Below are 10,915 nucleotides of genomic sequence, written 5' to 3' on the forward strand. Positions count from 1 at the left end.
TCCACGATGTTGTTTCTCCGGAAAAACGGTGGTCGCAGGTTAAACCAGGTGCGAGCATTTCGTCGATTGAGTGAAAGGACAGTCGTTAAAGTCGATAGTTCCTCCGAAAGAAGTCCCCACCCCCATATCACACTTTTGGCAAATAAATGCATTATCAATAACTGCTTTTCAAAATTACTTGCATTTTAATTTCATTTATACAAAAATTTGGTTCGAAATCCATTCAAAATGTTTGGTTTTGGTCGATTGTCAATCTGTCACCATTTACTCCCTCACACACACACACTTACAAAACTTGCTGTCAAGCAGAAGATGAGCTTTATGGATTCGCCAATAGATGTCGCTAGTGTGCAGACAAAATTTGAATTTGAACTGATTCGAACTGGTCCCACATTTTGAACACAAATTTGTTCTAACTTTCATGTCTGTTTGTCTGTGTTTTTGGTAAATTTGAGGAAAAAACATGAAAAATTAACTCAGCCCCTATGATTTATACATCATTCGATTCGTTTATGCGATTGCCACACTTTACAATAACTTTCATCGAAGTTAAAAAATATTTGAAGGAAATAAAAATCAAAAACGGCAAAAAAAATAATATTTCCAAGCACGCTGTCATTCCGAACATCGTTGCGTAGTGCTTCTACTCGCCACCAGGATGCGTGCACGTTTCTGTCGAATCTCTCAATACGGGGATTACTTTTTTTTACCTTTCCGAAATGAACGTGTATGTTTTGACGTTTTCGTGACAGTTCTACTGAAAATTTCAAAGCAGGTACTTTTTCGCCCACGTTTCTCCACATTCATCTGATTTCTACCGGAAATAGCAATTTTTAATCGGGTTAGAATAAAAAAAAATACATCGAAATGGAAGCGAAAGAAGACAAACTGGCCGTCCCGGAAATCAACGATTTCCCCAATGAGGTAAAATGTTTGATGAATAATCTTGTTTTTAGAAATTATCCAGAGAACTGTGTTTCAGATTTTGGCGGAAATTTTTCAGAATTTGCACATCCGTGACCGTCTCTGGTTGTCCATCGTTTGTCGCCGCTGGAACCAGGTGGTGATTACGTTCGGCGATCGGATCAAGCTATACCTGTGTTCTGCTACGGACTATTCCGTTCCGATTGGAGGGCTTTCGGGCCGTAGCTACCGAAATGTAAAAGTATTCTGGACCGAGGACAGTTCCGACTGGATGGACGCGGTCGCGAACTTTGCGCCATCGCTATTTTCGCTGGAGCTGTACATAAAGGCGCATATATACGACAATCTGACCAGATGGATTCCTCCTCCCAATCTGATGAACGACGTCGGCAACTTTCGGTGCCATTCTGGATGAAATTCACAATCTGCCGAATCTGACCACGTTTATGATCGAGATCGAAGTCGTCAAAGATCGCTTCATCAGATTTCCATTGTCCATTTTCAAAGGCTTGTGTCGGCTGCCCAAACTTCGGGCAGTATCGATTTGTTCCTACGTTCCGTTTTCTACTCCGGATGAGGAATACTCGGTGCCGGATTCCTTCGTCAGGAATCTTACTGTTGAGGTGTTTGCAATCCTCTCCAGCATCTTGAAATTTCAGGACCTGTTTCCACGTCTAACGCAGTTGAACGTTCGCCAAGTTGTAATTGATCCCGATGAATTGCAGCGAATCGTCAGCGCTTGGCCGACATTGGAAGTCCTCGTGCTCGGCCCAAACACCTCACTGCTCGATTCAAATGCTTTGGAGGTGCTACACCAGCTGTCCAAGCTGCGTAAACTCGAACTGTAAGTTGATGAACTAATATCACTGGAATCTAATCTCTCGCTCTCTCTCTCTCTCTCATTCTCTTTTTGCAGGAAAACCCAGGTTTGTTACACGGACAAACACATGGAAATTGAAGTAAGAAATAACGTCAACTTACAGAACGAACTGGAAACTAACGTATTTTATAGCATCTGCAGGTCGACTTTTCCAAGCTCAGCACACTTTTCCGGATTCCAACGCTTACGGAGCTTCGACTTGTCCACGGAAGAAGGGATACTATCTGGTGGTCCGGGCAGATTCCAATTATCGCGCCGTCCTGCCGACTGTTCATCAACAACGTGTACATGCCCCGAACGTCGCCGGCGTCGTTGGCCAGCTTCGTGAATAAGCTTCCCCGTTATCCATGGAAACTTCCGGTATAGAAAATTACTGGCCTTTTAACATGTATTCACCTGTATTACAATATATAAATATAACCTAATGTAACCAGTTAGAACAACCGTTGCAATGTATGGAGAAGAAGGATGAACCACGAGCTAGCGCAACTCTACGGCAAGCCAAGTATTCGGAAGGTCGCCAAGGCTGGCCGAATCCAAACAATAAATCCGGTGAAGTTGGTGTTCAATTCGGAGCCGGTTGGAACGCGGCGGAGGGGGGCGCAACGTGCACGGTGGTTAAACCAAGTGGAGGAAGATCTGGAAATTGTGGGGGTTCCGAGTCGGAATTGGAGAGAAGCTGCCCAGGACCGAGTTGGAGACTATAGAGCTCGATGCATCTCTGTCAACAAATTGAAAAACATGGCATCGAAGTGGAATCCGTATATATTTGAAATTATAGTCCAAAGTTCATTTATGTGTAGTACAAGTATAGTTCAAGTAACTGGAAAAAAAACTTTTTTAAAGAATCATTTCATTCTTAGGCGTTTTTTTTTTAACTTTTCCCTTAGTTCAAAATTTCCTGCTTCGAAGCATCACTCTCGAAGCTGGGCGACGCGCACGTCCGGGGCACGTAAATGTCGTTGATGAACAGCCGGCAGGACGGCGCGTCCGTTGGGATCCGCCCGGACCACCAGATGCCGGCGGCGGGTCCGTGTACAAGGCGCAACTCCTCCAGCGTTGATATCTGAAAGATTGTTTCCAGCAGGTAATAGCTAGCCTGTAGGAACTGGATCAAAGCATTATTTAAAAATTGAAAGATTATTTCTATTTTCAAAGAAAATATTACATCAAATTCGATGCATTCATCGGTGCAATAAACCTGAGTTTGCCTGTAAAGAAACCGAAGAACAAAAAAAAGTTTAATTATTCATTTCTCAATTTGAGCTTGTAAACGTACAGTTCAAGTTTGCGCAGCTTGGGCAGCTGCTGCAGCATCTCCAGAGCGGTTGTATTCAGCAGCGAGGAATTTAGGCCGATTACCAGCACTTCCAGTGTCGGCCAAGTGACGATGACGAGTTCCAGCTCTTCGGGATCCATTTCGACCTGACGAACATCCAACTTGGTCAAACAAGGAAACAGCTTGTAAAAGTGCAAGATGCTGAAACACGGCGAATATTGCTGGAGAGCTAGACTCTCGACGAAGGGAGCCGGAACCAGACGGTCCTTCCCCGGAGCGCAAAAAGGAACGTACGAGCAAATCGAAACCGCTCGCAGTTTGGGCAGCCGGCACAACCCGTTGAAGCTGGACAGGGCAAAGCTGCCGTCGTCGATCCGGATCTCGACCATCAAGGTGGCCAGATTGGTCAGATCGTGAATTGCTTCCAGAACGGCACCGAAAGTCGTCGGCGTAGTGTTGATGAAGAGTGTCGCTAATGATTCAAGGTTGGCCAGAATTCGCAGAAACTGTTCCATCAACGAGGGCGGAGGATTCCACTTGGCCAGAAAGCCCCTCTCCTCCGGCATTATGTACAGATCCAACGAGAGCAGCTTCGGAGCGAGGTCTTCGACCGCGTCCATCCAGCCGGAACTGTCCTCGGTCCAGAACACTTGAACGTGTCGGTAGCTTCGATTCGAAAGCTTTCCAATCGGAACGGAATGATCCGTGGAAGCGCTCAGGTGCAGCTTAATCCGATCGCCAAAAAAGGCAAACACCAGCTCGTTCCAGCGACGACAAACGGCGGACATCCGGAGACGATCGGAGAAGCGGAGGTGCTGGAAAATCAGTGCCAAAATCTGACAGGAAAATAATTCGAAATTTCCTTCGAAAAAGAACCATACCAGTTACCTACCTCATTTGGAAAATCGTTGAGATCCGGAACGGTCTGTTTGTCTTCTTTCGTTTCCATTACAATTTTCTGTCCACTAAATTCGATGAAAAGGGGTTGCTTCCAAAGCAAAAAAATACTGGACAGAGTCGGGTTGATTCTTGTTTTGTTTTGAAAATTAAAAAGATTTGTGTTCAAGACATTCACGCTCATTTGCAACAATCAACAATAAGATAGAATTGAGAGATTCGACAGAAACGTGCACGCATCCTGGTGGCGAGTAGAAGCACTACGCAACGATGTTCGGAATGACAGCGTGCTTGGAAATATTATTTTTTTTGCCGTTTTTGATTTTTATTTCCTTCAAATATTTTTTAACTTCGATGAAAGTTATTGTAAAGTGTGGCAATCGCATAAACGAATCGAATGATGTATAAATCATAGGGGCTGAGTTAATTTTTCATGTTTTTTCCTCAAATTTACCAAAAAGATCTTTTGAAAAATTGATTTAAATAGAGAATTTGCAGCAAAGCTAAAAGACACGTGTCGCCACCTATGAACAAATAGCGTAAACCTATGATTTTTAGAAAAAATGTGTTTTTTCCTTCCTAATCAACATTTTTATAAAACTTATGCCGGATTCGGATGAGAAAAATTATTTCCAACAATTTGGTGTATAACTTTCCAATATTTGTTTGATTTTTCTATGAGAAAACTGTAAATTTAGAAAAAGATAGTAATCTGGACTATTTGGCAAGAAAGTCTGTCAAAAATCAATAAAAATTGTTGAATATACGTTAACACATCTGTTATCAACTATATAACTGGTTATTTCCTTGATATATACAGGAAACTAATTTTTCGTGTTCAAAAACAGTTTTTAAAGAAAAAGGTCACAATTTTTGCGCGCCCAAAATTTGATGTTCATTATTTTAAAGCAAAAAATTTTTCTCGTCTTTTGCAATCAGTTTCATTAAGATTGATGCAGGGAATCATGAGAAATAAGCGATTTTGTTCTTCAATCTAGCTGAAAGGAATACGATTTTTGGCAAGTAACCTCATTTTGGCGCCACCTACATTTGAAACACAGTCGTGCTGCAAAACCTCAATATGATTTATTTGATTGATAATGCTCCTTATGCATGTATTATTGATAGAACAAACTATTAGAGTCATATTACAGCATAATTACAATAATTTTCTGAAAAAATTGCCAGTTATTCGATTTTTTCCTAAAAAATCCAAAAAATCACCAAAATGCATTTTTATGGTCAATATTTTGGTCAAAGGGGAAGAAAAGTAAAGTTTAAACACTTTTACATAACAATTCATCATTACTTTTATCTTTTACAACATTTAACTCAAGTTATCCAAAATATCGATCATCTTTTTAGAAAAATCGTTTAAATAAAATACTAGTCACAATTAATCTCTACAAATCACCACGCATTATGATCGTTAGCGAAATTGCCACACTTTGCAATACCCCACTTTTCTGAAAATGCTTGATTTTTCATCAAAAACGCGATTTTTCCCTTAAAACTGCTCAAACTGTATGGGGGCTGTCATTCCGAACACCGCTGGAACAACAGCGAACCTAGCGGAAAAAACGTCGTCGAATTTTTCAATACTCTGCACGGAAAATCAACATTCCCCACAAGTTGACGTACACGCTTACCAGTATTTCACCACTTCTGAGAAGGGGCTCATGGGAGATCATGGGTTCGATTCCCATCTGCTCCAACCTTCCATCCGATGGGGAAGTAAAACGTCGGTCCCGGCCTTGGATGTTGTTAGGCCGTTAAGTCATTCCAGGTGTAGGAGTAGTCTCCACGGGTTGAAAAATTCTCCCGTTTTCAACTGGCCGGCCGGCACAGTGGTAGCGTGCACGACTAGCAAGCGAGAGCTTGTACATCGCTATTGGCTGTTGAAATTATTTCAAGGCCAGTTACCGCAATTTCAAGTGTTTAGCGAATGATTTTTGAGTGCTCTGTACTGCAGGGTCAGATCATGTGCGAAACACTTCGATGCGTTGTGGGAGTTTTGCTCAGTGTAGGAGTCCAAAGCATGCCAGATTTTGCATATTTTCGGGCACATCACAAAAACGCAAATGAATCTTTTAAAAAACTTTCGCAAACAGAAGAACCGTCAAACGTTTATCTTTTTTTGTGAGCAAATCATTTCATAAGAAATCAACGATTAACATACTGCCGTTTTACGGCGATATGATGTACACGCCATTTTGGACTTTTTCAATTTTATTGTACAGTCTGATAAAGATATTCAGCTAGCTTTTCCGAACCTCAACATATTTTTCCTTAAAAGCCTAATCTTTCTTTTGAATTGTGACGCTCTAAATTTGGTTCAGAGATATGATTTTTGGAAAAATGTGCATTTTGTGAAAATCAACGAAAAACGCAATTTTTTGGACCACCCTATTTCGGAGTAGAGCCAAATATTTGTTTGCATCAGGACACTGTGACTCGGGGCAAGACAGTGAAGAAACCAGAACAAACGAGAGTTAGGGGAAATTCTCGTATCTTTGGCAGGTTAAGCTCTCGCTCCTAACTCCATCCAATTTGCTGATTTTCACTATTTAAACAACTAATTTTGCAAAACTTTTGGTAGAAACTTGCTTGCTCACTTCTTATTGAGCTATTTATCACTCGATTTCAGTTGAAAACGCTTTTAATTAGCTTTAATTGCATGTCAAAGTTCTGACCTGCCAACATTAGAGGCACGCTGGAATTAGATGCTGTTCCCCTACTCCGGGAGCAAACGGGAGGAATCGAGAGAAATGAGAGAAATGAGAGAAACCATGCTATTCTCTTTAGAAATGTCAATTTTGACATTAATGACATTTCTTTCCTGATGTTTTTTTTTTTCAAGCTGTCTCTGGTTGTCGGAAAAGCGAGGTTAGGTTGAACGCAAAATTGATAGTGTTTTTTCTTCACAAGGGACGTGGCTGCCTGTGCGGATGCCAAATTTTAATAATCTGTGCCACGATAACGGAACCACCCGGAATGGCGGAAGCGGTCGCCGGAAATGCTTACATGTTCACCGTCGCCGTGTCCAGCTCGGAGTTACTGGAAATGTTCGTTAGAATGGGCCAGTATCGTGCGACTCATGTTTGCGATGATCCGGAATCACGCGCCCTGCATCGTGCTAAGCGACGGAACGATGCCGTCAGTTATGTAGTGGAAAATATGAGCAGCTACTGGCTGTGATGGATGGATTTAATTCAACTAAAACACTGTGGATTTGGCAACCACCAGTCGGAGGGACAATCTGAACAAGGCGTGTTGCGTCTCGGTCGTTTTAATTAAAAAATCTTCTTGCCAGCGGACATTAGGTCTATTCCCGTACTGCAGAATTCTGCAATTCTGCACAAAAATGGCAGCAGAGCGTTCCCATATTTTTCTGCAACAAAAGTAACTTTTCTCTCAGGCAGAATTTCTGCAGTGAGAGAGGTAGAAGTTGCAGCAAAACCGTTCCCGTACTTTTTTGCAAGCTCTCTCTCTTCTCTTTCTTGTTGAAAAGTTACTGCAATTTGGTGTGGTGGATGTTGACTACACGCTTACATAAAATCTGCAAGTTGGGTGAAATTAAGCATTTTATTATAAGTTGTAATAAAAATAATAAATGATTTTGGGGTAGTTTTTTTATGTCTGGTTTTATTGAGACCGATTTTTTTTTATGTTAACGATTTCAGGCTTAGTTCATTTATGTAAATGATATAGCGATTTTTTTCAGTGTTAATATTTTTACCTGATTAAAAATTGATAACTTAAGCCATAGTATTACAGCACGGCTAGTACCCCAACAAAAATTGTACTATAAAAAAATTGTTTTAAAAACTTTTAAAAGACACATTTCTTTTGAGTTTCATAATTTCAAATAGATATTTGTTTAGGAATAATATTTGGTCTTCGATTGTTTTCGAATATACCTCGAAATATACTAAATATGTGTGTTCAATAACAGGTAAATTTAATTGGCAAATAATTATTTATACCTTTAACGGTGCTACCAATTTGTATTCTTATATGAACAAAAAAAATTGTTTTGTCAAAATTAAAATTCTCAAATTCTTCAATAAATTCTTAAATTCTTAAATTCTTAAATTCTTAAATTCTTAAATTCTTAAATTCTTAAATTCTTAAATTCTTAAATTCTTAAATTCTTAAATTCTTAAATTCTTAAATTCTTAAATTCTTAAATTCTTAAATTCTTAAATTCTTAAATTCTTAAATTCTTAAATTCTTAAATTCTTAAATTCTTAAATTCTTAAATTCTTAAATTCTTAAATTCTTAAATTCTTAAATTCTTAAATTCTTAAATTCTTAAATTCTTAAATTCTTAAATTCTTAAATTCTTAAATTCTTAAATTCTTAAATTCTTAAATTCTTAAATTCTTAAATTCTTAAATTCTTAAATTCTTAAATTCTTAAATTCTTAAATTCTTAAATTCTTAAATTCTTAAATTCTTAAATTCTTAAATTCTTAAATTCTTAAATTCTTAAATTCTTAAATTCTTAAATTCTTAAATTCTTAAATTCTTAAATTCTTAAATTCTTAAATTCTTAAATTCTTAAATTCTTAAATTCTTAAATTCTTAAATTCTTAAATTCTTAAATTCTTAAATTCTTAAATTCTTAAATTCTTAAATTCTTAAATTCTTAAATTCTTAAATTCTTAAATTCTTAAATTCTTAAATTCTTAAATTCTTAAATTCTTAAATTCTTAAATTCTTAAATTCTTAAATTCTTAAATTCTTAAATTCTTAAATTCTTAAATTCTTAAATTCTTAAATTCTTAAATTCTTAAATTCTTAAATTCTTAAATTCTTAAATTCTTAAATTCTTAAATTCTTAAATTCTTAAATTCTTAAATTCTTAAATTCTTAAATTCTTAAATTCTTAAATTCTTAAATTCTAAAATTCTAAAATTCTAAAATTCTTAAATTCTTAAATTCTTAAATTCTTAAATTCTTAAATTCTTAAATTCTTAAATTCTTAAATTCTTAAATTCTTAAATTCTTAAATTCTTAAATTCTTAAATTCTTAAATTCTTAAATTCTTAAATTCTTAAATTCTTAAATTCTTAAATTCTTAAATTCTTAAATTCTTAAATTCTTAAATTCTTAAATTCTTAAATTCTTAAATTCTTAAATTCTTAAATTCTTAAATTCTTAAATTCTTAAATTCTTAAATTCTTAAATTCTTAAATTCTTAAATTCTTAAATTCTTAAATTCTTAAATTCTTAAATTCTTAAATTCTTAAATTCTTAAATTCTTAAATTCTTAAATTCTTAAATTCTTAAATTCTTAAATTCTTAAATTCTTAAATTCTTAAATTCTTAAATTCTTAAATTCTTAAATTCTTAAATTCTTAAATTCTTAAATTCTTAAATTCTTAAATTCTTAAATTCTTAAATTCTTAAATTCTTAAATTCTTAAATTCTTAAATTCTTAAATTCTTAAATTCTTAAATTCTTAAATTCTTAAATTCATAAATTCATAAATTCTTAAATTCTTAAATTTTTAAATTCTTACAATCTTAAAATCCTTTTTTATTTATAGCTGAGTTTCAAAAATTTTGATTTACGGAATTTTTCAATTTTACTTGTATTTGAAATTATAATTTCTTTGAGTTTCTATCTTATTATTTTTAACTGTAGCTTTTGAATTTGTTATATTCTGAACTCATAAATTAAAAAAAAACTTTTGTTATTTTATTTCGAATTTTTTAAAACTTTTTTATATTGATTTTTTTTAATTAAGATTTTTTTGAACTTTAATCATTTTGAAATATGTAGTTTTGAATTATTTGATTTTGTAAGCTTTGAATTTGTGATTTATTGTTTTTTTTTTTATTTTTCTGTTATATTTATTTGCATTTTTAAATTTCTCAAGTATCAGATTTAATTTTTTTATGTTTCTTGATGTGGAAATATTAGTTTTTTTTTAATATTTTTAATTATGGATTTCTTAATTTCCAGATTGATTAATTTATGTGTATAATTTTTTTTTTGTTTTCGATCATTTTTTTTATTTGGTAATTTTACTGCGTCACCGTTAATCTTTCAAACATTCTGCTATTAAACATGTATTTATCGCTTTTGTATAAAACCTTTGTTTGTCTTTTTTATCATATTTATTAAACGTACCTGCCACTCTCATTTGTAAAATTGTTTACCTAATGTAAAATTTTTAATTAATTTGTTTCTCATATATGATTTCTACCTAAGCATAATTGATTTCTAGTTAGTTAATAAATAATACATCCTTGATTTTTTAAATAAAATGTTGTGCTGCATATAACAACAATGTCCCAGTTCTAGAGGTAAACTTCTTTCAATTACTTTTTTGTCAACCATTTTTTTTTTTTAATATTTTGAAATATTTAAAAATATATTACACAGTTTGAGTAAATCCACTCAACTGTGTACAATGTTGCAGAAAAAGTACTGGAACGCGCTACCCAGGCAAAATTTTTGCCTCTTCTCTCCTCCTTGCAGAACTCTTTGCAGAACTTCTGCAAAAGAGAGAGATGAAGAGAGCGAGCTGAAAAGTACGGGAACGTGCTGCAAAAAAGTGACTTATGCTGGTTGCAGAATTCTGCAGAAGCTGCAGAAATTCTGCAATTCTGCAAGTACGGGAATAGACCCACAGACAAACAGACATGAAAGTTAGAACAAATTTGTGTTCAAAATGTGGGACCAGTTCGAATCAGTTCAAATTCAAATTTTGTCTGCACACTAGCGACATCTATTGGCGAATCCATAAAGCTCATCTTCTGCTTGACAGCAAGTTTTGTAAGTGTGTGTGTGTGAGGGAGTAAATGGTGACAGATTGACAATCGACCAAAACCAAACATTTTGAATGGATTTCGAACCAAATTTTTGTATAAATGAAATTAAAATGCAAGTAATTTTGAAAAGCAGTTATTGATAATGCATTTA

General features: G+C 35.2%; 2 protein-coding genes across 2 annotated transcripts; one reads left to right on the forward strand and one right to left on the reverse strand.

Annotated features, from left to right (window-relative positions):
- Positions 1-867: 867 nt before the first annotated feature.
- On the forward strand, positions 868-2,272 carry LOC119769524. The gene is made up of 5 exons (XM_038262335.1): positions 868-924; positions 983-1,313; positions 1,432-1,768; positions 1,841-1,883; positions 1,937-2,272. The coding sequence occupies exons 1-5, from the start codon at positions 868-870 to the stop codon at positions 2,168-2,170; spliced, it is 1,002 nt and encodes a 333-aa protein (XP_038118263.1). The 3' UTR covers positions 2,171-2,272.
- A 279-nt stretch (positions 2,273-2,551) lies between these two features.
- LOC119765599 lies at positions 2,552-4,153 on the reverse strand. The gene is made up of 4 exons (XM_038249833.1): positions 3,976-4,153; positions 3,084-3,919; positions 2,973-3,015; positions 2,552-2,912 (listed from the first exon to the last, which is right to left on the reverse strand). Exons 1-4 carry the CDS (start codon positions 4,030-4,032, stop codon positions 2,691-2,693), a joined length of 1,158 nt encoding a protein of 385 aa, XP_038105761.1. The 5' UTR covers positions 4,033-4,153; the 3' UTR covers positions 2,552-2,690.
- Positions 4,154-10,915: the final 6,762 nt, after the last annotated feature.

The sequence above is a fragment of the Culex quinquefasciatus genome, chromosome 1, assembly GCF_015732765.1.
Source record: "Culex quinquefasciatus strain JHB chromosome 1, VPISU_Cqui_1.0_pri_paternal, whole genome shotgun sequence".
In the NCBI taxonomy this organism is placed as follows: Eukaryota; Metazoa; Arthropoda; class Insecta; order Diptera; family Culicidae; genus Culex; species Culex quinquefasciatus.

Bases quoted from the DNA above. Each gene is read 5' to 3' on its own strand.
- LOC119769524 (XM_038262335.1), top strand. From the start codon at position 868: ATGGAAGCGAAAGAAGACAAACTGGCCGTCCCGGAAATCAACGATTTC. The intron at 925-982 runs GTAAAATGTTTG...ACTGTGTTTCAG, and splicing joins TCAACGATTTCCCCAATGAG to ATTTTGGCGGAAATTTTTCA. The intron at 1,769-1,840 runs GTAAGTTGATGA...CTCTTTTTGCAG, and splicing joins AAGCTGCGTAAACTCGAACT to GAAAACCCAGGTTTGTTACA.
- LOC119765599 (XM_038249833.1), bottom strand. From the start codon at position 4,032: ATGGAAACGAAAGAAGACAAACAGACCGTTCCGGATCTCAACGATTTT. The intron at 3,920-3,975 runs GTAGGTAACTGG...TTTTCCTGTCAG, and splicing joins TCAACGATTTTCCAAATGAG to ATTTTGGCACTGATTTTCCA. The intron at 2,913-2,972 runs GTAATATTTTCT...GCTTTGATCCAG, and splicing joins ATGAATGCATCGAATTTGAT to TTCCTACAGGCTAGCTATTA.